This window comes from Mrakia frigida (genome assembly GCF_051309035.1).
Source record: "Mrakia frigida strain ATCC 22029 unplaced genomic scaffold BDY24scaffold_2, whole genome shotgun sequence".
NCBI lineage: Eukaryota > Fungi > Basidiomycota > Tremellomycetes > Cystofilobasidiales > Mrakiaceae > Mrakia > Mrakia frigida.
The window spans coordinates 846,761-873,088 of NW_027481279.1; the positions used below are offsets into that span (position 1 = coordinate 846,761).

At 55.1% G+C, this 26,328-nt stretch overlaps 8 protein-coding genes across 8 annotated transcripts; 4 read left to right on the plus strand and 4 right to left on the minus strand.

Moving 5' to 3' along the window:
• Positions 1 to 281: 281 nt before the first annotated feature.
• RPB2 (DNA-directed RNA polymerase II core subunit RPB2) lies at positions 282 to 5,858 on the plus strand (the record flags this gene model as incomplete). Its single annotated transcript, XM_076642663.1, has 16 exons — positions 282 to 354; positions 730 to 941; positions 1,214 to 1,326; positions 1,416 to 1,545; positions 1,616 to 1,705; positions 1,783 to 1,983; positions 2,101 to 2,292; positions 2,416 to 2,733; positions 2,833 to 3,840; positions 3,966 to 4,879; positions 4,984 to 5,059; positions 5,153 to 5,275; positions 5,365 to 5,432; positions 5,506 to 5,578; positions 5,660 to 5,731; positions 5,817 to 5,858. The coding sequence occupies 16 exons, from the start codon at positions 282 to 284 to the stop codon at positions 5,856 to 5,858; spliced, it is 3,705 nt and encodes a 1,234-aa protein (XP_076500804.1).
• Positions 5,859 to 6,592: 734 nt separating this feature from the next.
• On the minus strand, positions 6,593 to 8,291 carry BDY24DRAFT_97870 (uncharacterized protein). The gene is made up of 4 exons (XM_076645276.1): positions 8,157 to 8,291; positions 7,609 to 8,016; positions 7,321 to 7,545; positions 6,593 to 7,231 (listed from the first exon to the last, which is right to left on the minus strand). Exons 1-4 carry the CDS (start codon positions 8,205 to 8,207, stop codon positions 6,626 to 6,628), a joined length of 1,290 nt encoding a protein of 429 aa, XP_076500805.1. The 5' UTR covers positions 8,208 to 8,291; the 3' UTR covers positions 6,593 to 6,625.
• A 157-nt stretch (positions 8,292 to 8,448) lies between these two features.
• On the plus strand, positions 8,449 to 10,232 carry BDY24DRAFT_95970 (uncharacterized protein). The gene is made up of 5 exons (XM_076645272.1): positions 8,449 to 8,643; positions 8,735 to 8,788; positions 8,862 to 9,053; positions 9,123 to 9,795; positions 9,872 to 10,232. Exons 2-4 carry the CDS (start codon positions 8,780 to 8,782, stop codon positions 9,789 to 9,791), a joined length of 870 nt encoding a protein of 289 aa, XP_076500806.1. The 5' UTR covers positions 8,449 to 8,643; positions 8,735 to 8,779; the 3' UTR covers positions 9,792 to 9,795; positions 9,872 to 10,232.
• A 573-nt stretch (positions 10,233 to 10,805) lies between these two features.
• On the minus strand, positions 10,806 to 12,211 carry BDY24DRAFT_98228 (uncharacterized protein). Its single transcript, XM_076645278.1, has 4 exons — positions 12,078 to 12,211; positions 11,535 to 11,939; positions 11,230 to 11,457; positions 10,806 to 11,150 (listed from the first exon to the last, which is right to left on the minus strand). The coding sequence occupies exons 1-4, from the start codon at positions 12,129 to 12,131 to the stop codon at positions 11,073 to 11,075; spliced, it is 765 nt and encodes a 254-aa protein (XP_076500807.1). The 5' UTR covers positions 12,132 to 12,211; the 3' UTR covers positions 10,806 to 11,072.
• A 47-nt stretch (positions 12,212 to 12,258) lies between these two features.
• BDY24DRAFT_375592 (zinc finger MYND domain-containing protein) lies at positions 12,259 to 13,683 on the plus strand. Its single transcript, XM_076638562.1, has 6 exons — positions 12,259 to 12,422; positions 12,500 to 12,544; positions 12,658 to 12,882; positions 12,993 to 13,358; positions 13,452 to 13,479; positions 13,552 to 13,683. The coding sequence occupies exons 1-6, from the start codon at positions 12,288 to 12,290 to the stop codon at positions 13,608 to 13,610; spliced, it is 858 nt and encodes a 285-aa protein (XP_076500808.1). The 5' UTR covers positions 12,259 to 12,287; the 3' UTR covers positions 13,611 to 13,683.
• A 265-nt stretch (positions 13,684 to 13,948) lies between these two features.
• On the plus strand, positions 13,949 to 17,290 carry BDY24DRAFT_375594 (uncharacterized protein). Its single transcript, XM_076638563.1, has 12 exons — positions 13,949 to 14,221; positions 14,330 to 14,621; positions 14,702 to 14,747; positions 14,831 to 14,838; positions 14,935 to 15,108; positions 15,201 to 15,266; positions 15,341 to 15,701; positions 15,786 to 16,394; positions 16,467 to 16,523; positions 16,616 to 16,705; positions 16,792 to 17,093; positions 17,178 to 17,290. Exons 1-12 carry the CDS (start codon positions 14,013 to 14,015, stop codon positions 17,190 to 17,192), a joined length of 2,229 nt encoding a protein of 742 aa, XP_076500809.1. The 5' UTR covers positions 13,949 to 14,012; the 3' UTR covers positions 17,193 to 17,290.
• Positions 17,291 to 17,304: 14 nt separating this feature from the next.
• On the minus strand, positions 17,305 to 22,362 carry BDY24DRAFT_437969 (uncharacterized protein). Its single transcript, XM_076644317.1, has 4 exons — positions 22,224 to 22,362; positions 19,584 to 22,085; positions 19,176 to 19,461; positions 17,305 to 19,087 (listed from the first exon to the last, which is right to left on the minus strand). The coding sequence occupies exons 1-4, from the start codon at positions 22,234 to 22,236 to the stop codon at positions 17,557 to 17,559; spliced, it is 4,332 nt and encodes a 1,443-aa protein (XP_076500810.1). The 5' UTR covers positions 22,237 to 22,362; the 3' UTR covers positions 17,305 to 17,556.
• Positions 22,363 to 22,948: 586 nt separating this feature from the next.
• Positions 22,949 to 25,698, minus strand: GDI1 (Gdi1p). Its single transcript, XM_076638564.1, has 9 exons — positions 25,640 to 25,698; positions 25,304 to 25,435; positions 24,928 to 24,988; positions 24,558 to 24,821; positions 24,337 to 24,445; positions 23,818 to 24,257; positions 23,577 to 23,721; positions 23,303 to 23,414; positions 22,949 to 23,221 (listed from the first exon to the last, which is right to left on the minus strand). Exons 1-9 carry the CDS (start codon positions 25,655 to 25,657, stop codon positions 23,138 to 23,140), a joined length of 1,365 nt encoding a protein of 454 aa, XP_076500811.1. The 5' UTR covers positions 25,658 to 25,698; the 3' UTR covers positions 22,949 to 23,137.
• Between the last annotated feature and the right edge of the window lie 630 nt (positions 25,699 to 26,328).

A 26,328-nucleotide genomic window follows, 5' to 3' on the forward strand; every position in this document is an offset into this window, starting at 1 on the left:
GTATATACCAACCCTCCTCGTGGGTGTGTGTATAGAGAATACGACGAGTCGTTGACCTTCCAACCTCAACCTCTTGCAGAAGCCAGCCTTCTTCGCTCGCAAACACCACCACTTCCTCCTCCTCGACCTTCCTCTCCCACTCCTCCTCCTCCCTCCTCCCAACCACCCTCATCGGATCCATCAGTAGTAGCTTGAGATCTTTGGTGATCTACTAGCCTCCTTTTCAGCAACAGCCCTCCCCTTCTTCTTAGAATCGAATCGATCGAACGCGAGAAATCAAGATGGACGCAGAAGGTGAGTTTGCATGTCTTTTCGTGAGCTTATCAGGGGTTGAGGGCACAGGAAAGGGTGTGGGTGGGTCTGGGGATGGATCGGGGAGAGTCTGGGATTGAGATCCATGCTGAATCGAGCTCAGGGGGGCGGAAGGAGAGGTCCAAGAAGGAAGGGGGAGAAAGGAAGGAGGTCTCGTCGAGCTTTCAATCTGTCAGCTTCGACCTTCCTCTCGCCATCTCCTGCAGCCCATCCTTCACCTCTACCGCCTCTCTCGCACCATCGCACGTCCCTTCATCCCTCTCTCTACACCCAGAGCATCGAAACTCCCATCTCCATCATCCCTCTCGTTCTCGCTCCTGCCCTCTGTCGCCACCTCTCCCTCTCCTGCTTCCACCACCTCTCTCACCTCCGTCCCTTTCTCCCATCACTAACCCCGTCTTACCTTCGCATTCTTAGACTACGAATACGACAACGACGAGGATACGATCACTCAGGAAGATGCCTGGGTCGTCATCTCTTCCTTCTTCGAGGACAAAGGTCTCGTCACTCAACAGCTCGAATCCTTCAACGAATTCGTGGAGAACTCGATGCAGGAACTCGTGGACGAGGAGGGAAACTTGACGCTGGATCAGTACGATCAGCACACAGGAGTTGATGGGGATGAGACAGTGAGTTTCAGAGATCTAGGTCGTGATTTGGAGGAAGGGAGGGAGGAGGACGGAAGGAGGCAGAGGCGCGAAGGAGGAAGGGCACGTCGTGGGTGCGAGGAGGCGATGGCTGTCGCAGAGTTGTAGAAGATGCTTCGGAACAGGGAACGCAGGATGTGTATCTACGTCTTCGCAACATAGAAGCCAAAGATTCACGAGGAAGCTCAGTCGAAACTCGAGGGAAAGCTCAAACCGTCGAAGCTGACCTTCCCTCCTTCCTTCCTCCTTCTCAGCGTCGTTACGAGATCTCCTTCGGTCAGATCTACCTCTCGAAAACAACCATGACGGAGTCGGACGGGACCGTAGCAGCCATGTTCCCTCAGGAAGCTCGTCTGCGGAATCTCACGTTCGTTCAAAGCTCAACTCCTTCCTCCGTTTCAGCCCACCTCCTTCGAGACTGCTTCGCTGACCTTTTCGTCTTCGAACCTCCTGCAGCTACTCTGCTCCGTTATACGTCGATATGAAGAAGGCCGTCTACAAGGCTCCATCGGACGAGGATCCTGTCGAGGCGATCTGGGAGCATCAGGAGGACGAGGACGAGGAGCAGAAGATCTTTATCGGGAAGGTGAGTCTTTCGACCATCGCCTGTTCGAGCTCTGACGACCAGGCTGACGCTGTCCTTCTTGCCCCCACAGATCCCCATCATGCTTCGGTCGAATTTCTGTCTGCTTCACGACCTCGAGCCCGAGTACCAGTACGAGCTGAACGAGTGTCCTCTGGACCAGGTTCGTCTCCCTCCCCATTTTTCCTCGTCATCTTTCGGCCTTTCCTCGATGCTGATCAACGCTTTGCTCGTTTCCAGGGAGGTTACTTCATCATCAACGGATCCGAGAAGGTGCTGATCGCTCAGGAGCGAATGGCCGCCAACCACATCTACGTCTTCGCCAAAGCTCAGCCTTCGCCCGTCAACTTCCTCGCCGAGATCCGTTCGATGGTCGAGAAGGGAGGAAAGACTATCAGTATGATGCAGGTCAAGATGTACCATCGAGGTCAGGAGAAGACGGTTCGTTCAGCCTCCCTCTCCTCGCCGTTCTCCACCGTTTACTTTTTCTTCAACGCGTCGAGGCTCGAGATCAAGAGCTGACGAACCCTCTCCCTTCTCTTTCTTCGACTTGGACAGAGTGGAAACACGATCAAGGCGACCCTCCCCTACATCCGAAGCGACATCCCCATCGTCGTCGTCTTCCGAGCCCTTGGAATCGTTCCCGATCAGGAGGTCCTCGAGCACATCTGCTACGACAAGAACGACACCGCCATGCTGGATATGCTCAAGCCCTGTATCGAGGAGGCTTTCATGATCCAGGATCGAGAGGTGAGTCTCCTTTTCTGTCTCCCACGCTGTGCTCGTCGTCGAGACGAGACGCGTCTTCCTCCCTTCTTTCTCGTCGCTGACTCTTCGATCTCCTTCCCTCTGCCCCTTTCCGCTTCTTCTCAGGTCGCTCTCGACTTCATCGGACGACGAGGAACCGCTACCAACCTCACCAAGGATCGTCGTCTTCGATACGCCAACGAGATCCTCCAGAAGGAGATGCTTCCTCACATCTCGACGGACGAGGGATTCGAAACCAAGAAAGCCTACTTCTTCGGTTACATGATCCATCGACTCCTCCTCGCCGCTCTGGAACGACGAGAACTCGACGATCGAGATCACTTCGGGAAGAAGAGGTTGGATCTGGCGGGACCTTTGCTGGCTGGGTTGTTCAGGATGTTGTTCAAGAAGTTGACGAAGGACGTGTTCAGGTACTTGCAGAAGGTGAGTCTTTCCTTCTCTCTTTCTTTCTTCTTCTCGAGAAGGAGTACGAGACTGACTCGTTTCTCTTCGCTTTCGTTCGTTTCTTTCCCCTTTCTTCAGTGCGTCGAGACGAGGAAGGAGTTCAAGCTCGAGTCAGCCGTTCGTCAAGCAACCATCACCAACGGACTCAAGTACTCGCTCGCGACCGGAAACTGGGGAGATCAGAAGAAAGCCATGCAGGCTCGAGCCGGAGTCTCTCAAGTCCTCAACCGATACACCTTCGCTTCCACCCTCTCCCATCTTCGTCGTTGCAACACCCCCATCGGTCGAGACGGAAAGATCGCCAAACCTCGTCAACTCCACAACACCCACTGGGGAATGGTCTGCCCTGCCGAGACGCCGGAAGGTCAAGCCTGTGGACTCGTCAAGAACCTCGCTCTCATGTCGTACATCTCGGTTGGATCTCCGTCGGCGCCGATCCTCGAGTTCCTGGACGAGTGGGGACTCGAGACGTTGGAGGAGTACGCTGGAGCTCCCTCAGCGACGAAGGTCTTCGTGAACGGAGTGTGGGTGGGGGTGCATCGAGACGCCAACCAGCTCACGGAGCATCTCATTCGACTGAGGAGGTGTTCGGACATCAAGAGCGAGGTGTCGGTCGTTCGAGACATCCGAGAACGAGAGCTTCGACTCTACACCGACGCCGGACGAGTCTGTCGACCTCTCTTCGTCGTCAACCAGTCGGATCAGCAGCTCGCTCTCAAGAAGGAGGACGTCGGGAAGCTCACCAACTCCAAGGACGAGAACCTCAACGACGAGTCGGAGGATCACTACACCTGGACGCATCTCCTCGAGGAAGGAAAGATCGAACTTCTCGACGCGGAGGAGGAGGAGACCGTGATGATTGCGATGACGCCGGAGGATCTGGCGGCCGCTAGGGAGGCGGAGAGTCAGGCGGATATGAGTGTGAGGGAGCAGCAGAGGGTGCAGATGCAGACGGGGCAGGACTACGACGTCGCTGGGAGAGCGAAGAGTACGAGTTTCTCGCACACGTTCACGCACTGCGAGATTCATCCGTCGATGATCCTGGGGATCTGTGCTTCGATTATTCCTTTCCCTGATCACAACCAGGTGAGTTTCTTCTTTCTTTCTTTTCTCGTTTCGTTGGACGAAGGAGGAGTTGGGTTCGAGAAAGAGAGGGACGAAGAGAGCTGACCTTCGACGCGTCTCGTCCTTCTCCTTCCCTCCCTCCCCAGTCTCCTCGAAACACCTACCAGTCGGCTATGGGGAAGCAGGCGATGGGAATCTACCTCACCAACTACCAAATCCGAATGGACACCATGGCCAACATCCTCTACTACCCTCAGAAGCCGCTCGCCACGACTCGTTCGATGGAGTACCTCAAGTTCCGAGAACTCCCCGCCGGTCAGAACGCCATCGTCGCCATCCTCTGCTACTCGGGATACAACCAGGAGGATTCCGTCATCATGAACCAGAGTTCGATCGATCGAGGACTCTTCAGGTCGATGTACTACCGATCCTACCAGGACGTCGAGAAGAAGAACGGAATGGTCTCGCTCGAGGAGTTCGAGAAGCCGACGAGGGATTCGACGCTCAGGCTCAAGCAGGGAACCTACGACAAGCTCGATGCCGATGGACTCGTCAGTCCTGGAGTCGGAGTCAACGGAGAGGACATCATCATCGGAAAGACTGCTCCCATCCCCAAGGACTCGGAGGAGCTCGGTCAACGTCAAGCGACCCACACCAAACGAGACGTCTCCACTCCCCTCAAGTCGACCGAGCAGGGAATCGTCGATCAGGTCCTCGTCACCACCAACGCCGACGGTCTCAAGTTCGTCAAGATCCGAGTTCGGTCGACGAGAGTTCCTCAGATCGGAGACAAGTTCGCGTCGAGGCATGGACAGAAGGGAACCGTCGGAATCACGTATCGACAGGAGGACATGCCGTTCACGAGCGAAGGAATCACGCCGGACATCATCATCAATCCTCACGCTATTCCTTCGAGGATGACGATCGGACATCTGGTCGAGTGTTTGTTGAGTAAGCTGGCGACGTTGTTGGGGACGGAGGGAGACGCGACGCCGTTCACGGATCTGACGGTCGAGGCGGTGTCGGCGAGGTTGAAGGACAAGGGTTATCAGTCGAGAGGGTGCGTGTCTTCTTCATCATTTGGGTCGAGAGGGAAGAAGAAGAGCCGAGTCGAGTCGAACGCGTCGCTGACTTCCTTTCCTTCCCTTTCTTTCGTTTCCTCAGTCTCGAAGTCATGTACCACGGTCACACCGGTCGAAAACTTCAGGCTCAGGTCTATCTCGGACCTACTTACTACCAGGTCCGTTGCTTCACCTCTCCTTCCCTCTCGTTTGTTTTCGTCTTGCCTCGAACCCAAACTGACCTCCTTCGTTCCTTCGTTTCGGTTCTACAGCGTCTGAAGCACATGGTCAACGACAAGATTCACGCTCGAGCTCGAGGTCCCGTTCAGATTCTTACACGGCAGCCCGTGGAAGGTCGAAGTCGAGACGGAGGATTGAGGTTCGGAGAGATGGAGGTTCGTCTTCCTTTCGTCTCCCTCGTTCTCGTCGTCCTTTTTCGTCCCGGAACTGACCTCGCCTTTCATCTTCTTCTCCCACATAATAGAGAGATTGCATGATCGCTCACGGAATCGCCAACTTCCTGAGGGAGAGGTTGTTCGATGCTTCGGATGGGTGAGCCGTCTTCTCCTCTTCTTCTCCTCCCTTTCCTTCGCTGACTCTCCCTTCTCTCGACTTCGATATTCAGTTACCGAATTCACGTTTGCGACATCTGTGGAATGACGGCTACCGCTCAGCTCAAGAAGCAGATGTTCGAATGCGTGAGTCTTTTCGTCTTTCTTGCCCGTCTCCCTCGACTCGACTTCAAGCTGACTCCTTCTTTCTTTTGCGTTGCTCCACAGTCTCACTGCCGAAACAAGACCGAGGTCTCAGCCGTTCACATCCCTTACGCTGCCAAGCTCCTGTTCCAGGAGGTTCGTTCTTTTTCCCGCTGTCGTCTCCTCCTTCCCGTCCTTCGTCGCTGACCTCCTCCTCTTTTTTTTTCCTTTGTGTCACCAGCTCCAAGCCATGAACATCGCTACTCGTATGGTCACCGCCTAGATTTCACCTCGTCTTCTTATGGCTACCATCTTGTTTCTCCTTACCCTTTGCATCTTCGTTCGTTCGTTCGGTCTCCCGTCCTTTCCTTCTTCTTATCCGCGTCGCTCCGTTCTTTTGGTCTGGTCTTTAATCTCTCTCTCTCTCCTTCGTTTCGTTCATGTGTGTACTGTTGTCTATGCGGAACTTTTTTCTTTTTGACTTCGGGCGGAGTGGATGGGAAGAGGGAGAGAGAGAGGTCAGGAGGGGAGAGAGGAAGGCCTCGACGCGTCTCGCTCGTACACACTCTCGGTTCCTTGGACGTACTTTCCGTCCGCTTGAGAAGTGAAGATAACGGATATTCTCGGGTCCAAGAAGGCGCGGGAGAGCACTGAATCGTTGTAGTCTCTCATCTAATGAATCTCATTCTTCCTTGTCGTTCCCTCTCGCCGATCTCTTTCGACTTCGTCGTGACCCTTTCTTTCTCGCTTCGTTACCTATGTACACTTCCTTTTCTCCCTGTACACATGGCCACATTGGTTTTCATGGTTCCAATTGTTGTAGGAAGTGTTTATAGTCGAGAGATTAGAGCAAAGTTAAGGAGTGGGAGGGAGAGCCGGAACGCGACGCGTCGTCCCAACGAGAGATTGGAGCCGCAAGTTTTCGTCTCTGGATCCTCAGAGAAGGGGAACGGTATTCTACAAGAACTCGCACATCATGGCTAGAAACAAAAGAAAGACGTAACGTAAAAACAGAAGACCGGCGAGGCGAAACGAACTAGGTTGAGCAAGCTACAAAGCTACACCGTCGGAGCACTTCACCACCTTCACCTCAACAGCAGATACTACGCCATCCTCCAAATCCTCCTGAGACCCCAGCTCTTCCAGAAAGGACATCATGTCCTCGATCTCCTCGTTGCTCATGTCCAGTCTATCGTCCGTCCTCCCGTACGAAGACACCACGATCGGGATCTCTGGCTCGACCGCTCGTCGGAAGACCTCCAAGAAGGCGGAAGATCCATCGTCGGAGAGAGGGACTGGCCCTCCGGTAGTGATGCAGACGCTCGTGAGCCGGTTCCAGGACGAGAGGAGCAGCATGGTGGAGGAGGGAATTCTTGCGACGAAGGGGTGTTCGAAAGGATTTCCTTTGAGGTGAAGGAAGACGGGGTTGAGAAGTCGAAGAAGAGGGGACCAGAGGATGAGATCCTCGTTTAGGTCGGACGAAGGGGTGAAGGAGAGGCTCTGAACGACGACGCTGGACCTGTCTTCGGCGAGGGTTCCGTCCAGATCGAGGAGGCTGTCGAAAGAGGGATCGTACATGGGGTCGTGGTAGATGATCAGGTGTTGGAGGGAGAGGAAGGTGGAAATTCGACTCTGCTCTGGAGGCGGGCTCTCGAGCTGTGGATAAAAAAAATAGGAAGAAGACGATCGCGAGCGGAAGTTAGCCAGACGCGACGAGCGATGGACGGTCCAACAAGAAAACCTACCCTCGATCGAACCAACAAAGCCACCCTGTCTGCGCTGAGGATGACTTGGTGATATATGCTCTTGGATGCGATTCGGAGGAAGCGGAACAACACCCGGCAAAGGGAAGTCTGGTCGGATCGAGGGAGCAGGCGGACGATTTCCTCGAGTATCTCGTCCGGAAGGGACTCCATGTTTGATGATGGTGGTGAATGCACTACAACTGTGGGAGTTAAGCGATGCCTGTCCTGCGAGATATCAAGAAGGGCGTCAACAGGGCAATGGGAGAGCGACAAAGGGGAAGGACGGACACTCGACCAAGACCACCTTCCCTCCTTTCCGTTCCGCCCTCCATCCGCCTCTTTCTCCCAAACCCAGAAGCCGTCAGGAAGAACCTTGTCCGAGATTTGGCTGATGAGTCGATCCCTGTCTTCGTTCTCCGATGAGAGACGGGAGATGGCAGAGGAGAGGCGAACGAAGGCTGAGGACTGAAGAGCGACCTGGGCCTGGAGAGCTTCGTTCTCTGACGAGAGTTGACCGACGAGCGAGAAAAGTTGTGCGATCTGAGCTTCCACAGGGTCTCCTGATGCTGACGATGATGCAACGGAAGGTTGAGATGGATCGTGGAGGTTGAGAGGGGGTAAAGTAGAAGAGGAAGAAGGGTCGAGGGGAGGAGGGAGGTGCGATTCGACTCGGGATTCCTGAGCGACGAGGGCGACCTGGGGGGAAAAGAGAGAGAAGGAAGAAACGAGGAAGTCAGCTTCAGACTAAAGCATCGAACGCGGTGGATGCAGAAGCGAGAGATAGAGGTGGGAGGGGAGAGGAAGGAGGGACGAGGAGGGACTGAAGGGAAGCTCACGTTCTCGTCCGTTCGATCCTTCCCTTCGTTCGAAACCGACTGGTTCGACATGCTGACGAAGTGAGTATGAGGCCGTATGATTCTGTAGAGATGAGAGGTCGAGAAGGAAAACACGTGTTTTGGGAGATGGAAGCGGTTGGAGGACGAAGAGGACGGAGATTCGAAGTTGAGCTCAACGTCGACCTTCTCCCTCCTCCCAGTCTCCTCCCCTCCTGTCTCCTTCCGCCTTCACCGCCATCCCCTCCAGGCTTTAACTTTTCCTGTTCGTCTTGTGAGTCAATATAGGCTGACGAAGAAGTTTGCAGGAAGTTGGGAGCAGCTGTGAAGGGATTGCAGAGCCCGAGAAGGGGGATTCGGTTCAGGGTTCCTTCATCTCGTCGAGCTCACCATCTTCTCCTTCTTCTTTCCCTCCCCTCTCAGTTTCGCGACCACCTCATCCCTCGAACCGTTCTCGACCCTTCTTCGTAAGGTTTGATCCCATAGCTCTGTAAGCTTATTCGTCTGATTTTCTCTGCCTGCTTCCTCCCATCGCTCGAGCTGACCTCCTCCCTCTTTCCCTCCCCTCCTCCTACTTCCAGCCATCCAGCTCTACTTCGTTCCTCCAACCTTCCAGCTCCTACGTTATGCCAAAGGTCAGTATCTCCCTCTCTCCCAGTACCAAGCCAGAAAAACTGACTTCACGCCGACTGCTTCCTCGCTTCTCAGCCTCTTCCTCGCTTGTCGTGGGACGCGCTCTCCCTCATCTTCGAGCAAGCGGATCCCTCGACCCTCGCCGCTCTCGGAGGAGTTTCGTTCGACTTCCTAGAGGCTACCGCACCTCTTCTTTACGGCGGAGAGGTGGCGATCACGTCGCTTGAGGGGTTGAAGCTGTTGTTCTGCGAGAGAGAGGGAAACAAGGTGAGCTCACGTCCTCGCTGGCCTCCCTTCTTCCCCGCCGCTGACTCTTTCTCCCCTTCCCTTCTCCAGGACGGAACCACATCCAGAATCGATCCTCTCCTCTCCCTCTCCCGAGTCCAAACCCTCACTCTCGATTTCACCCAATCAGAGGGTTCCTACATCCCCAACGCCTTCACTCTTTCCTCCTCTCGCATCGACAGCGACATCTCCCTCATCCCTCTCCAGGTCCTCGATATCACCCTACCCTACCATTTGCTTCACATTCTCTCCGCCTTCTACGATCGGATCCTCTTCTGCTGGCTCAACCCTTCCCGCTTCAACCTCACCGTCCTCAATCGTGCCTTCAAGCAATCCCCCTGGCAACCCCTCGGGTGCTATCAACCTCTCTCTCACTGGAGTCGAATCACCGTCGTGGATTTGAGGGGTGTCTTACCTTGGACCCAGATGAACGGACAACTTTATCTCGTTGGTCTTGTGCCTCCGTCGCTGGACGATTCGCCAGGACGCGTCGTTCGACTTCATCTGGGGTCACTGCGGGCTTCTATTCTGTCTCTTTCTAAGCTCGTTCGAACCTTGGGGTCTGCAGCGCTTCCGCATAACATACACATGGAGGGCATGCAAACGGGGTCGTTTGTGCTCATCGTTGGAACGGAGGAGGAGAAGAAGGAGGTCGAGAGGGGTGTCGCTTTGTGCGAGCCTGCGAGTAGGAGGTCGAAATTCAAGGTTGTTATCGAGTAGCCGAGTGAGTGAATTGCCCTCTCTCTGTCCTCTCGTTTTTACGTTGCTGATCTTGGTTCTCTTTCTTTCTCCCTCGACAGCCTGGGACGTAACCTCGAGAGTCGACGCGTCGATCGTCTCCTTTTCGCCTTCTCCCTCTCCCCCTTTATTAGCTTCAACTTCTTTGATCAGCAGACAGACTCGTACCTACACTTCTTTTAGTTCGATCTATCCCACTTGACCATTTTTCTTTCCTCGTCATGTCTGCCTGCCTATCTGCTCTTTCGTCGCGTCTCCCCACATCTTTCCTCCTCGCTTTCCCTCTTCTTAGGTCCTTCTTCTACCAGCTCCCTCGGTCCCGGCCTTTTTCCTACTTATGATACTCACGATCGAGTTACTACGTCTTCGTCTTCTTTCTTTTCTGCTTTGATTTCTCCATGTCGTTCAACTCGCCTCGATTCGAACCGACTAGCCGAACAGACATTCGAAAGGGAGAGAGAAGGAAAGAAAGATTTGATCGGAACTGGATCTGCTCGTATGAGGGGAGGGCAGCTGATAGTACTGTTGGTGAGTCCGGTGGAAATGAGGCCGCCGTATGCATCTTTCGGAAAGGTTTCGACGCGTCGTGAAGCCTCGATCGACTAGGTTCGCAGTAGACGAGAGGAAAAAGAGGTGTATCGATTGTAGTGCGATTTCAAGAAGTACATGAAGCAAGCTAAAAGGGACTAGGCGAAAGAATACAAAGAAAGGGCTCGTCGTCGTTATCATGTAAAGAAAGCAAAAGTCGCGTCGGCCGTCTCACTCCTTCTGCCACCCAGCCTGCAGGCAAACCCGCTTCCTCGTGGCGTCCTCGGGAAGAGGTTGACGTAGGAAGGAATCGAGATCCGTCCCGGCCGGGATCTCCTCGGAAGCTTCCTTCCCGTCCAGGGACTGAGAGACGAGGTTGATCCTGGCGTCCGTCGGCTTGCTGGGACGAAGACCGCGAATTGAAGTGGGGGAGAAAGCTAAAGTACCTCGAAGGACTGGGACAGATCCTCCTCCGAAGCCAAAAAAGGAACAAAGTCGAGTCCAAGAGCGAAGGAAGAAGAGGTCCTCCTCAGTGAGGGGAAGGTCGTGGGAAGCTGATTGGGATCCAGAGCTCCGGGACCGTCGAGGCAGAGGAGCGACGGATTGAGGAGCTGGAGGATCGGGACCCATCGTAGAAACGAGGAGAAAGATGGTAGGGCAATCATGAGCGTGTTGATGGGGATGGAAGGGGAGGGAAGAGGAGGACAGAGAGCAAGCGAGGTGGGAGGCCTCGAATTAGGATTGGCGCAGGATGAGGGTCGATGGGAGCAGGAGAGGGGAGATTCGGTTAAGGGGAGGGAGGGGTGTATGATTCTGGCGAAAGAGAGAGCAGCTCTTAGTTAGCCAGGAGCGAAGACGAATGAGGGGAACGAAGAGATGGAGGAAGACGTACCCTCGACGAAACGAAAGAAGCGGCTCCCTTTGATCTGAGGACGATACTGCCACCATAGATGAGCAACGATGCCTTCTCCAGGAAATTGAAAGAGACTTGACAGAGCGCCAGATGCTCTGGCCGACCGACGAGAGAGGCGATGGAGTTGAAGAGTTCGATGGGGAGCGAGTCGAGGGAAGGAGGTGGTCTGGACTCGGTGGCTTGGAGAGTCGCTCGTCGGTACTTCTCCTATAGAGATGAGAGTAAGTTTGAGGAGTCAGGTAGGGGGTCGAAGGGTGAAAAGAAGAGGAAGAAGGAAGACTCACTCCCGACCAAAGCCAACGTCCTTTCTCTTCCCCTCTCCCAGCTTCCCAAACCCAGTGACCCCCAAAAGCCTTCGTCATTTCCTTCATCGTCTTCTCCTTCTCCTCGTCTCTCTTCCTGAGTTCCTCGTTCTCGTACGAGAGAAGAGCGATGGAAGACGAGTGAAGAGCGACTTGAGCTTTGAGAGCTTCGTTCTCTGACGAGAGATGACCGACGAGCGAAAAGAGTTGTGCGATTTGAGCTGCGACGGGGTCTCCTGATGCTGACGATAATGTGACCGTAGGTTGAGATGGATCACGGGAGATGGAAGGGAGGGAGGAAGAAGAGGACGAAGAAGAGGAAGGGTCGAGGGGAGGGGGAGGAGGGAGGTGTGATTCGACCTGAATTTCCTGAGCGACGAGGGCAACCTGTGGAGAAGGAGATCAGAAAGAAGAATGGTAGTTAGCTTCATTCCCAAGATGTCGAGAGGGGTCGAGTTGCTAGCAAGAAACGGAGGTGGGGGCAGAGAGGAGGGAAGGGAGGGGAGGAGGATGGTCGAAGCTCACCAGCTTCTTGTCGTTTCGATCATTCCCTTCGTCCAGATTCGACTCGTTCGGCATGTTGGTGAGACGAGTGAAAAGATCCCGAAGATCGTAGAGCTGAGGAGTTGAAGAAGAAAAACACGTGTTTGTGGGAGAAGGAAGCGGTCTGAAGGAGAAGAGGAAGGAGTTTCGAAGTTGAGCTCAACGTCGACCTCTCCCTCGCTTCTTCTTGATATGGCCTTTGGCGACCAGGACCCCATCGACCCCTTAGGCTTCGGGAAACTCTTAGGACTTGCTCCCGGTCTGGGCGGCAAGCCAGCTTCATTTGTTGGACTGGATGCGTCTGAACAAGCTGTCTTCCTCGTAAAAGTACATCTCCTGCCCTTCCCTCCTTTCGAGCTCCTCTTTGTCCACTGCTCTAATACGATATGTTTTTGGCTTAAAAGCGTACACAAGCTGCTTTATCAACTCAGAAGTGGCACGAATTCGTGGTAAGCTCTGCCAGGGAACCGGATTTCGTCCTTGCGAAGATGGTGCGTTGGTCCGGGTCGAGCTGACCTTGCCGTCTTTCAACGCCTTCTTGCCCCAACTTTTCATCTCGCAGGAGGAGTTTTTTGCTATCTACCTTCCATCTTTCGCTCGCACCATGATCGCCAGGGAGGACATAATCAGCATGGTCTCGTCCCTCAACATTCTCGGATGCATGATCCAAACTCAACCACCGTCGTTGGTCCGGTTCGTTCGAGAGCATCCAGAACTCGGCTGCAAGCTCTACTTGGCTGTTGTAGTAGTGTTAGAGGATCTGTCAAGGAATCTCTGCGGCCTCTTGGTACGTCTCTCGACCCTCGTCGCGTCCCCAAGGATCAAACCCGACACTGAACGTCTCTTCTTTCCTCTTCTCTTTCTTCTCGCGCTTTGACCTTCACTTCTGGAATGCAGGAGTCCACCCCAGATCGAGAATTCATCTGGGAGCAGGTTTCTTGCTCGGCTTCCCTCGCCCTGATCGTCGCTCATCACATCCCAGCAACCACGACCTTCCCTTCCCTCCCTCCTCCTTCCAAAAACGCACTCCTCTCCATCGTTTCCCGATGCAGCGAATACCCCGAGCTGGCAGCTTCCTGGGCCTCTAGAGTTGCCCTGTTAGTTGCGGGTAGACACGAGCCAGACTTCGTTCGAAGGGGGTTGCTGGCTGAGCCTGGAGACGCCCCTTCGGGATGGACGAGTTGCGAGCTGAGGGTGCGATCGTCGACGCCATCTTCTTGTGTCGAGCTCGAGGATGGAGTGGAGATGATGGCCTGTTCTCGAGTGAGTGTTTTCCCCGTCTTCGTACTCTCTTTCCCAGCGCCTCAAGCCTCTTGCTGATCCCAATCTTTCGGCTGGCGACGCGTCTCCACACAGTGCTTTTCTGTTCGCTACTGCTCGAAAGGTTCGCTTTTCTCGTCACTTCCGAGTCAATCCTTCCTGATCATCGCTTTGTCTTCTCTCTCTTCTCTTCCAGATCATCAAAAACAAGACTGGAAACGACACAAGAGCTCTTGCTTCAAACCGAGTTGGTGAAGGAGGGAGCAGCTCAAATCGGACTTGGGGGCGGGCAGCCTTCGTAGCTTTGGGATACATGCTTGCGAAAATCTTAGCTTGAAGTTTTCGTTGGTTTCTGCCTTGCTCTCGTCCCCGCCCCACTCGAGAGAACCTTGCCTTGGATGCGTCGCGTCGAAACCGATATCTCTCCTTCTCGGTCTTTCAATTTGCTCTAAAGCATGATTATGACAACAGAAGGTACGCTGAAAGAAATACGAGAAGGAAACGGGGTCAGAACTGGGTCAGAGACTCAAGAGGAAAGTCACAAAAACGACGGAGGCAGGAGGGAGGGAGGAGAGAGGGAGAAGGCGCCGTCGAGCTCACCGTCGTCGACCTTCCTCCCTCAACAACCACCCTGCCTTCTGAGCCAATCTGCAGAAGATGTCTCTACCACCTCATCCAGCATCAGCTTCCTTCCTTCCTCCTCATCCGTCCCTCGGGATCGCCCCAGCACCAGGAGGAGCAGCGGGAGCACCACCGACCTGGGTTGCTTCCTCCTCCCTCGCACCAGGACTTCCTCCTCCTCCTCCTCCCGTAGGAATCGCAGGACCGTCTTCTCTTGGTGGTGAAGGAGGAAGAGGAGATAGAGAGTGAGTCTATACCCCCGTTCCTGTAGCTCTCTAGCTCGCTTCTTCGACCTCAGACTGAGCTCATCCTCCTCCCTCCCCTCTCCTTCTCTTCTCCTCCCCTCCCTCCAGCCCGATCTCCTTCACGATTCCCAAACCCAACTTTGTTCTCAAACCTCCAGACGGAACTCCTCTTCTCAGAGCTGGGATTCAGTACGACCTGCTCGACGCCATCTTCACCAACACTCAAAAGGTCTTCACTCCTCCTCCCGAACTCGAGAAGGGTCCAGCTGGAGCGCCGAAGGGAGAGAGGATGTCCTTCGCTGAGCTCTACACCACCAGCTTGGCTTGTAGTTCGAAGGGAACCAAGAGCATGAGGGAGAAGATCTATGCAGATCCGATCTTCTCAAGAGCTATGGCTATGGTGAGTCGTTTGAAGATGTCGAAGGGAAGGGAAGATGCGAGCTCACTTCTCTCCTTCCTTTCCGTTTCTCTTCCTCTCAGATGTCGCTACTCGTCAACGTTGGACGAGTCAACACTACTCTTGCTTGTGAGTTTGGCTGTGTACGCCATCGGAGGAGAAAGAACGAGTCTGTTTGCTGACCTCCTTCGTCTTCTGCCTCCCTTCGCCAGTCTACCCTGTGAGCTCGAGCTTCGTTCTTCCTTCTCTTTCGTCCTTCTCCCTTTACCTGTTGCTGATCAGGATTCCGTTCTTTCCTTGCGCTCCTCCTTTACAGGAAATGCGAACCATCCTTCGAACCTACCACGCCATCCCCTCTCTACAGAAGTCCGAGGCATCCAAGAAGCATCTCCAGGACGCTCCTCGAATGAAGGCCGCTCTCAAAGGAGTTCTGCTCGACAGCGAACGACTTCACGTTCCTTTCAGTATCATGGAAGTCGAGAAGAAGATCGTAAGTTGCTCCTTCCCTTCGAACTCGGCTTTGGGATCGGACTCTGTCGCTGACTTCTCGCTTTCGTTTCCTCGACGCGTCTCTCCTTTCAGGCCGAAGGTGCTCGACCTCCAACGAGTATCGTCAACCTCATCTTCACCTTCGTCAACTCTTCATCAGTGAGCTTTTCAGGGTCGATTGTCTCCCTCGAAGTTTATCCTGATCGTCTCCTCTTCACGTCTTCCTCCTTCAGCACCTCTCTCAAAAGCATTTCCTCAACGGAGTCGAACCTCTGGACCTCTTCCTCCCCACCCAAGGCATCCCTTCCTCTCAACGAGCCCAAGCCTTCCTCTTCCTCGTCTGGAACTACTACGAACAACCTTCCTCCACCGTACCCAACCCTTTCCACGACGACTTTTCTCGAGCCAACCCAGGGAAGGTCCCGCTTCTCCAACTCGGAGTCGTTCAAACCGGAACCGAGAATATCGACGAGGAGGAGGAGATCAAGTTTGGAGAGGAGATGAAGGCGGATAGGCTGAATCATCTGGATACGCTCAAGAAGGAGGGAGACGAGATCAAGAGGCAGGTGGCGTCAGGGGAGAGAGAGCCTGGAAGTGAGTCCTGCTTCGTCCTTCTGTTTCCGTCCTACTCGAAGGTACTCGTCGCAAGAGCTGACCTTTCATTCTCTTCCGTCTCAGAGAAAGACAAACAACAAGGTCGTAAGCGAAAATCCCTCGCAGCTCACCAATCCAACCTCCCTCCTTCCAACCGCGTCGGATCACCTTACGCCAACTCCTCCATCGCCTCTCCAGCAGGTTCCAACTCTTCCCTTCCAGCTTTCAGCAACCGACCCTCTCATCTCCACGGCGAAATCGACGAACTCGAAGACGAGCTCGAAGCTCTCGCCGGACCCTCTCCCTCTTCCTCCCGCCAACATTCCTCCTCGAACCATTACCACAACGACTACTCGAATCGACCGGACGTAGGAGTCAACTTCGACGTCGGAGCTCCCATCGGGATCCTCGGCTACCAACCCTCTCCTTCGGCGGTGTCGAGTTCGGCGAGAAGGGAGCTGATGGATTTCGGGAGCGAGGACGAAGGATCGAGTGTCGGGCAGGCGCCGTCGGTGTTGATGAGAGGAGCGGCGACAGGAGGAGGACAGCAGCAGAAGCAAGAGATGATGACAATGATGGATGTGGATAGGAGGGAGGAGAACGGGAGCTACGGGATGAGTGCTGGGGAGGAGGAGGTCGATGAGCTCGACGAGTCTTCGTCGGAGGAAGAGCTGGAAGAGGAGGTGTTTTCCTGTGAGTTTTACGGTCAGGAGTGGTACGAAGTCGAACGTTGCCTGAAACTGTATATCTCTTGTCGTTTTCCAGTGCCCAAATGGAATCCCAGGCCTGCTCGACCGCCGAGGGAGAAGGACCTCGTTCGACGTGAGTCGCGTCGTTCACTACTCGAGAACTCGTCTCGTCTCCTCTCTGACAGTCTGGAAAGCTGATCATCCGTTCTGACTTCCCTTCACCAGTTGCCTTCGCCCGTGCATCGTCAACGAAGGACGTCCTCGCCGATTCCGATCTCGATTCCGACTCGGACGACCAGTGCTCCGTCGACCTTCGTTCGTTCTCTCCCTTTTCCACCAAGCTTCTCTCCCTCCGTAATCACCTATCGCTGACCCATCCTCTGTTTCCATCGTTCATCCAGGTCGTAAACTCTCTGTCGTCCGAGCCGTCCAACTCGCTGCTCCTCCCCTCGCACCCAAACCCAAACCCTCCGCTCCCTCCTCGTCCTCTTCGAAACCCATCTCCTCCGGTCGAGCCAAGAAGGACCCCAAAGCCTCTCACGGAGCTACCACCACCGGTATTGGAAGGATCGTCGAAGGAGCGGTAGCGGCTTCCTCGTCAACGACGAACGCACCACCACCGACGGTCTCGACGGGAGGAGGACCGAAGATCAAGTTGAATTTCGGAGGAGCCGCTGCGAAGGCGAGGAAGACGAGTCTTTCCGTGAGTTTCTTGCTTTTTCTGGGACGTATCTAAGAGATGGACGAAATGCAAGCTGACTTCTTTCTCTCTCTTTCGTCGTTGTAGTCCCTGCTCAACTAGACGCTTCTTTCCTCCCTCTGTCGCTCCCGCTCCCGCTCCCTCTTCGTTTTCGTTACCTCCTCTTTCGATACTTCACGACCTCTTTCAACGACGCCCCTATGCAACTTCGGTTCTTCGTTCGTAGAATCGTATCGTTCAGTCCAGATGAAAGAGAGAGAGGGGTATCGTTTCGAAAGGGTGAAGAAAAGGAAAGGAAGAACGAAAGGCAAAGAGAGCACGAAAACGAAGATAGACGAACGAGACCGGATGAAGGAAAGCAAGCAAATGCAGATAGACGAAAGAGGGCAAAGAAGAAGAGGAGGAGGAAAGGAAAAACAAAGCGAGAGAGAGAGAAAACGAAAAAGCAAAGCAAACGCGAACACGATCAAGCCAACCCATCCTCATCCTCCAGATCATACCTCCCCACCCCCGCCATCGTCGTCGTCGTCGGAACCGCCGGTACCCCTCCTCCTCCTCCCAACCCATTCCCACCAGCCTTCAAGCTCGTCGACCTCAACGGCAACGGCAGCGGTCCCTCAGGCAACGCCGGCACCATCTGACTCTCCCCTCCTCCTCCAATAGACGACCCTCTCGAATGCGTCGAGTACTGCGAAGACGTCCTCTCCCCCCTCGTCGGAACTCCTCCCGCTCCCACCGTAGGAACAGGTTTCCTCCTCAGTTCCTTCTTGGGCGAAGGAGCAGCCCCGTTGAAGGGGACGGGCGACGAAGGAGGGGAGTACTGATGATGGTTGGAGTTGGAAAGGTTGGAAACCGAGTGAGGGAGGCTGTTCCTGCCGAAACTGTTGCCGTTGCTCGTGCGTTGAGGAGGAGGAGGAGGGGATTCGTCTCGACGAACTTGGTTGGGAGAGGAAGAGGGGAAGAAGGTAGGGTGCGAAACTGCTGGTTCAGGGGAGGAGGCGGCGGCGACTTCCGGAGCGGCTTGAGCGTTGGCGTTGCTAGGTTTTTTCTTTCCGAACGGGTTCGAAAAGGGTGTTTTGAATCGACTTCGGGATTTGCTCTTTGGCGACGGGAGCGATGAGGTGGTCGAAGGGGGATCCGTGGCTGAGGAGGGAGCAGCGTTTGCTTGGAGAGAGTATTTCCCGAACTGGTTGGGTTGAGGGAAGGTCGAGTTGGAGTTGGAGGTGCTTCGAGGGGAGGAGGTGGGTGGAGGGGAAGGGAAGGAAGGGGTGGTTGGGGAGGGAGTGGGAGGTCGACCGTTCGTGCTTGAGGAAGCAGAAGCGGAGGCGGAGAAGGAAGGGTGAAGTCGACCGTCGAAGCTGATTTTGCGTTCGAGAGGGATGGGAGGGAGAGGAGGGGAAGCTCCGGGTTGGTTGTTGTTGTTGTTCGACGACGAGGAGGACGCGACGGCGAGGTTGTTGTTGTTGCTGCTGTTGTTCTCCTGCGCGACTGGAGTCGCTGCTCGTCCCCACTTGATGTTCTTCAACGCTCGAGTGATCGAGTTACTCCTCGCCCTAAGAGGCGTCGCATCGCTGCTTCCCACCGTAAAGTCCTCCGAAGTAGGCGACGACCTCTCCGCCGCTCGTTCCAACTTGTGCGGCTGCCAAAGCTCCTCCTTCTGACCCTTCTCCTCCTCCTCCTCCTCCTCCTCAGCGGCCGTCCGACGAATCCTGAGCTGCTCGTACTGCATCCTCTGCATCGACTCCTCCGAGATCTTGGCTGGAGGGGACGAAGGAACGAACGTCGACGTCGGAGGAGATTCGCTCGGCGGCGAAGGGTTGCGGAGAGGGAGTTGAACGTGGTTGAGGAGCGGTGATCCGAGAGTGAGAGGGACGGCTGGGTAGGAAGGAACGGGAGGGACGTCTTGAGTCGAGGACATCATGTCGGCGAAGGTGGATTTCCCAGAGTGAGGAGTCGTCGGGACGTCGGCGTACGCTCGAGGTCGAAGGTCAGAGTCCCTGAGCGTTTCGAAGAAAGTTTGAAGCGTCAGCGAAACCAAGATTCTTCGAAACGCAAGGAGAGCAGAAGAAGAAGCTTGAAACTGACCTAACGCTCATAAAGCTACTAGCGATCGACAACCCCGCCGCGTCCCTCTCGGCCTTGTTGAGACTCCCTCTGAACAGAGGACCAGGAACCGCCGACGGACTCTCCTTCTGCTCGTTCCCACCACCAAAGACCTTCGTGTTGGGAGGCGTCTGAGGTCGTCGAAGATTCGACGGAGGAGGAAGGATAGCGACCGAGTTGAAGGAAACGTCCGAGTAGTTGGGCGACGCGTCGTACGGGCGATCTCGATTCGGGATCCGGAGGTCTCGAGGGGAGAGGGAACGGAGGGCTGCGGCACGAACGGATTAGAACAACGAGGGAAGAGTCAGCAAAACGTGCAGAGAAAGCGAAAGGCTTCGAAAGAAGAAACGAAAGACGAAGAACGAAAGAAGAAAGAACGACTCGACTCACCCTTCTCCAAATCGTTCAAGCTCTCGTGCATCAAGAACGCACTCCCCCTGTTCCCCTCCTCCTCCTCCTCGTCCTTCAGCATTTGCATCTCCCCATGTTCCCCAATCCCAAACGCACCCTCCATCGCCGCACTCATCCCTCCCTCGATCGAATCCCTCTCCGACCTCTCGGACGACTCGTCCATGCTCCCATCCCTCAGGTACGCCAACCCTCCCGAGAACTCGGACGTCGGCGAAGGAAGGTTGCCGTTGTTGTCGTCGAGGGGACCGCTTCCGAGAGCGCGTTGGAAGCTGGAGTGGGAGTGCGAGTTGGCTTCGGAAGCGGTCGGGGAGGTGGTGAGGACGGGGAGGAAGTGGTTGGGGTTGGTTTCGAGCGAGATGGGCGAAGCGAGGGTGAGACGGGAAGGTCGAGAGGTGGTGGTGGTGGTGGTGGTGGTGTTTCGACGAGTGGAGGGAGTCGACGAGGAGAGGTCCTTGGGTGAGGTTGGAGAGCTTTCGCCCCCGAATCCAGGAGCGGGAGGATGTCGAGCCAGAAGATCCTCGATCTCCTTCCTGTCGAGATCAACCTCCTCCTCCTCGTCCTCGAACTCGCTCCTGTCGAGACCTCTCGAAAGCTCTCCTCCGGTGAGGAGAAGACTGTCTCTCCCTCCTCTTGACGACCTGATCCCCAAACCCTGCTGCTGCTGCTGCTGCTCGTCGTCCTCCTCCTCCCTCGAAGCTCGAAGATCGTTCCATTCCTGCTCGTCCGAAGGGAAAACGTCCCCTAGAGGATCCTCCTGATCCTGATCCTGGCGGGACGACGAGACCTCCTCCTCCCTCTCGTCCAACCTCGGTTCCTCCGACGTCTCCCTCGTCAACGTCTCCTCCCGCTCCTCGTCGTCCTCGTCGTCCGAAAGAGGAACGTACCCGCTCCCGCCATCACTGATCTCTTCCTCGTCGTCGTCGTAATCACTCTGACTGGACGCTCCCTTCTCCTCCTCCACAACCGCCTCGACCTCCTCGACCTCCCGCGTCGGTTCAACCAACCCGACCCTCTCGACCCCTCTCCGTCCACCCTTCAACCAAGTCCCGTACCACTCTCCTCCCCTCGACGTATCCACATCGAACTCGACGGTCCCTACGATCCTCAACGGCGGAGGAGCGAACCCTCCTCCTCCTTGCAGAAGCGCGGTAGCAGGGGAGAGGTAGTGCGACGTGGCAGACGAGCTCGTTGTTGTTGTTGTTGTTGAAGCGGATAGAGGAGTCGGAAGGGAGGAAGTCGAAGAAGGGTTCGTCGAAGCTGTGAGCGTTCTTCGATGTCGTTTGGTTGGAGTGAGGTTCGGTGACCGACGTGGATGGTTGGATCGAAGGAAGGAAGGCGAGAGGGTTGCTGGATCTCGGGTGAGGAGGGAAGTGGAAGCGATGGGTGTGTTGGGTCGGTTGAAGGAGAAGTGGGTGGTTGAGGAAGAGAAGGTGGAGATGGACGCGGAGGCTGAGATGGGAGGAGGAGGGGAGGAGGAGGTGGTTGAGGACGAGCTGGGAATCCCTCCTGAGGTCTCGGTCGTTGTTGTTGCTATTCGAAGAGCTCTTCCTCCTCCTCCTCTTGTTGAAGCTGCTGCTACTGCTGCGTCCATCTTCTTCTCCAAAGGTTGAGGCGAAGGAGCAGGCTCGTAGAACGAAGCGACTGCACGTTCGTCTCCTCCAGCTCCCTCCGAGCTGAAGACCTCCTGCCAAAGCATTCTCCACGTCTCCTTCCCTATCCTCGGTCCCGGTTCTCCCCTCTCTCCCGCTCCCGTTTCTGATCGTTCGTAAACCAAAAACAACACGATCCCAACGGTGGAAGGCAGACCGTACTCGTTTGCGATCGCCTGGATCTGAGCTGGGAGGGTTGGGTGAAGAGGGAGGAGCTCGCCTCGTCGGAACTGGCCGGAGGGAGACGAGCTTTTAGGAGCGAGAGAGAGAGGAGGGAGGACCGAGAGGAAGTGTTTCGAGGAGGTTGAAGAGGAGGAGGAAGGTGGGCGAGAACGCGTGTTGGAAGAAGGAGGGAGGGCGCCGTTCGAGGAAGGAGGAGGAGGAGGAGCTGATGAGCTGAGCGAACGCGCTGGACGTTGAAGCCGTTGGATTCGATATGGAGGCGACGAAGACGACGAGGAGGACGAGGGAGGTAAGGAGACGTTGACTCCAAAAGCTTGAGCTATCCGAGCGACTTTGTCTGTCGAAAGAGGAGTTCCACCGTAGACGACCTTCTTCTCGTTCAACGACGTGTCTCCTCCTTCCTCGCCAGACTTCGTCCTCCTCCTCCTCCCTCCTCCTCCTTCTGACGGTTCGTACGCTGACGAAGAAGACGAAGGGAACGATCCTTGAGCAAAGTTGGGCGAGGAGGAGGGAGTTGGCGAGGAAGGGTTGGAGGCGACCAACGCGCTGCTGCTGGAAGAAGAAGGAGGGTTGTTGAGAGCAGGAGAAGGAAGACCTCGGTTCGAAGGTCGAGCAGGCCAGGCTTGCTCGGCGGACATCAAGAGGGGAGCTGCAGAGAGAGGAAGAGGGAGTGGAAGACGAGGGAGGGAGAACAACAAGACGAGCACGAAGGAAAGGGTCAGAACAAGGAGAACTCGAGCTGAAGCTCGAGCTCGACACTGAGACAAGACCGCATCCGTCGACTCACCTTGAGAGTTCATCTTTTTTCTTCTTCTCCTCCGACTGCTATACGAGATCTGTAAGAACTTCCAGCCTGGGAAGAGGAAGGGGGAAGAGCACCAAGGAGGGGGGAATGAGGATGAAGGGGAGGAGGAGGAGGAGAGGGTCGAGGTTTGGGAACGAGGAACGAGCGTGCAGCTTAGAGTCGTTCTTGGATTGAACTCGTTTTTTTCTTTTCTTTACACCTCTTTCTGGCTTGCATTCGAGATTCCCGATCTTGTAGTAGTGAGTTCAGAAGCTGACTTTGCTGTTGGTGAGCTCGATCTGGTTTTGGGGGGCGTTTTGAGACGGAGACAAGAGGTTGGGGAGGGAGTCGAACGAGAAGACGTGAGGAAGAGAGACGAGTCGGATTGCTGTTTCTCTTTTTGGGATACAAGGGGAGATATTCTTAGCTGAGACGAGCGAGCTGATTCTCAAGGATCTACTCCCTCAGATGAGCTGAGGAAGCGAAGCTTCAAACGGAAGAAAGGAAAGAGAACCAACCAACCGACGCGCCGACGGGGAGACGTGAGCTCTCCGACGCGACGCGTCGAACAGAACAAGCCCACGTTTCAAATCCTCCTCTTTTCAAGGCCTGAGCGACGGCGGACAGTGCTCGATCTAGTACTCAACGGAGGACCGGTCACTCTCCGAAGCATCTCACTCAGTCTTCCCCTTTCGAACTCTTCTCCTCGAGTCTCTTGTCCTCGTCAAGAGAGCAAAACGTCTTGTAAAAATAGTCCGTTCGCGTCAAGTACTCTGTAACGTATGTAGTGTGAGTCAAAACCAGAAAAGAAAGGGAAAGGGAACCAAGATGAGGATAAAAGTGCGAGGGGAGGAAAAGAAAACCCGAAACCAACCAACCAACCAACCACCACACTCGACGCGTCCCGGAATCTAGTCTTAATCCTCCTCGTCCGCAGAGATCTTGGGCTTCTCCGTCAAGATGAGCTTCTCCCCCATGATCCTCTCCCAGCAGTCCTTGACCTAGAAGGAGCCAACAAGCAGAGGGAGGTCAGCGAGAGAGTTGGGAGGGTACGGGAGGGAAGAGAGGAGATTGGCACGCACGTCGTCAACGACCGTCTCGAAATGAGACGTAGCGTCGTAGGATTTGGTGATGAAGATGTTGTCCTCCTTCCCGGAAGCGGTGGGCGTGTAGAGTGGGGTGATGGAGACGAACCTGGGCGAGAGGGAGGGAAGGAGAAAGGAAGGAAGGAAGGAGAAAAGGGTCAGCGTTCGGGAGTTCTTCGATGCTCGTTGGAGGGGTGAATGAAACTCGAGCGACGAGGGTTGAAGGCGACAAAGTAGAGGAAAATGGGGGAAAGGGACGGGAAAAACTCACTTCTCGATGATCTGACCGAGAAGCTGGATTCCAGGGAGGATCTCTCGTTCCGGAGTCGAGGTCTCGATGATGGTGGAAACGATGGCGACGGTGTAGCCCTTGGCGCAGACGTTGTGGGAGGAGGAGACGGAGGCGATGTAGATGTCTAAGCGAGGGAGACAAGAGAGAGAGAGAGAGAGGGAAGTGAGCCCGAGAGTCGAACAGACGCGTCGAACCGAAGTCAAGGGAAGCGAAAACTAACCGTTCCGCCTGTTGACCTGGTTCTGGGGGATGATAATCTGCACCGAATCGCTCTCGTCCGTCCCAGGGATGTTGTTCTTCAACAAACAGATCGCCCTGATCACCTTCCCTTCCTCGATGACCCTCATCTTCCCTCCTCCGTCCATCTCCTTCCCAGCTCCAAAGTAATCCGGACTTCCAATCACCATCGGAGCCTTGACGGTCTCCTCTCCACTCCTCACCCCTACGAACTTGCCAGTCTCGGGATCGGTGACGATCTCGTCGACGGGCTTGTCGAGCATGTACGTTCCTCCGTGGATGGCTGAGAGCCGAGCGAAGGCCTGAGGGAGCTCTCCGAGACCGTAGAGAGGGTAGATGTAAGGGGATTTCCCGTAACGGGCCATGGAGGAGGTGTAGAGGATGATTCGGTCGTAGGTGGGTCGGGCGGGTTTGGTGATGTAGCTGGAAGAGGAGAGTAGAAGAAGGAGGTGGGTGAGAAAGGGAAGCGAGAGGAAGAGGTGAGATTGAAGGAGGGACTCACTCGTCGTCGAGGTAGAGAGCCATAGCGTGTCCAACGAAATCCTGAGTTCCAGCCTCGAGTCCGAACTTCTCGTAAACCTTCTTCATCGAGTCGGTATCGAGGTTGAGGCCTTCGCGACGAAAAGCAATCACAAACGAACGTCAGCTTCAACCGTCTCCTTCCCTCCTTCCCTTGCCCTTCCCTCTCTCTCCTCCCACCAGAACCTCATCTCTCAAACTCACCTTGATGCGTAACGGGATCATCATCCTTCCACCCCTGCACGAACTCGAAGAACTTCTTCGCCCTCCTCTTCTCAAACAACCCCATCAAACTACTCCTGACAGCCTCCATCTCGGTCGAAGGAACCTTTGAGATTCGACCATCCCTGTAGACGAACGATCCGGCGATCTGCTTGAACTCGAGGTATCGAAGAACGTCGGTGTGGATGAGGATCTTGGTGAGCTCTCCGGAGGCGATGATGAATTTGGGGATGAGGTCGACGGCCCCTAGGAAACGAGAGGGAAGGAGAGGAGGGGGGGAGCGTCAGGGCCTGTCGACGAGCTCTCGAGCCTCGAGCAGAGGAGGTCAGAGAGCAAGAGAGTCGAGACTTACAATCTCGATCCTTTCCGTACTCGGCAGGTTGAGTTGTTCCGGGTCGGAAGTGAGCGTAGGTCTACGAACGAAGGAGGGAGAGAAGGAAGAGGTTAGCTCGGTCGCTTCGAGCTCGTTGCCTCGATGCAGCTCCTCCAACAGAACTGAGCTCCTCTGTCTACAGCATCTCTGCCGTATACGCAACCATCTTCTGTACGTTATCATCTCCTTCCAAAACAACCCGATCCCTCTCTCTGCAGCGCATCTTGCTCGCTCGTTCCTCTCCTCTCCCTCCACCTCCTCCCTCCTTCCATCTCTCCTTCCTCCTCCTCCCGCCCCTTCCCTGCCCTCCCTTCCTTCTCTTAACAGATGAACAATCAGACCGGCGTCAACTCACCTGAGTCAAGTTCAGACTAGCACTCTCTCCTCCGTAGTACTGCTGTCGATCCAGATGCAGGACCTTCTTTCCAGCGACCGAGAGCAGCCCGGAAAGGATGCACTCTGTGAGACCAGTTCCGAGAACGATCACCTGTAGAACAAAAGCAAGGTCAAGAGCGGGTGAGATGACGTCGGTGATGAGGTTCGAGAGTAGGAAGAGACGCAGGAAGATGGTGAGGAAGAGGGGAGGAGGAGGGACAGCGAGGTCGGTTGATCTCCACGTTCGTTGTTCTCCTTCTCCTTCCTTTCCTTCCTTCGCCCTTCTCGCAGAGGATGAAATAGATTAGATACTTACGTCGTATTCCTCGTCCATGTTGTGTTTGTAGTAGAAAGTTTAGGGGGGGGGGGGAAGGGTGGTGGGTGGAAGGAGAAGGAGGAGGGCTCGAGCGAAGGTCGTTCGGTGGGGCAAGACGCAGCACTCAGAGGCATCATCGAGGATGTTTTGCGGGTTTTCTTCGAAGGATCAAGTCGCTAAAGTCCAAAAGAGGTCAAGATGGAGTCTAAAGTGGTTTTCGAGGAGGCGACGTGGTAGAGAAGGGAAGGCGAAGACGAGCGAGGAGGATTGGACGCGAGTCGAGGCGAGAGAATGGGCTTTCGCGTCTGGTAGGACGACAGTTGGGATACCAGAGATGAACGAAGGAGGAGGCAGTCGTATTAAATCCTGCAAAAACACCATCGCATCCCTCGAACGACAAGCGAAACCATCGAAACCGAACCTCCCTCGACGCGTCGAACCAACATCCTCCCTTCGCCCTCGTTCCCAGCTCGAGTTCTAACGATCTCACCCAAAAGACGAAGAAGTCATGAGAAGGGAAGACATCACTGGGACTGATCAGTGCTTCAGACTGTTGAGAGAGCAAGAAGAGAGGCAGATCATCGACGGGAAAGGACTCACCAGGTACGAGAGGCGATCAAGATTATCTTGGCTAGGAACTTTCAGGAGAATTTCTGGTCCAGAAGACCTGCGAGCTCGTGGGGGAGAGG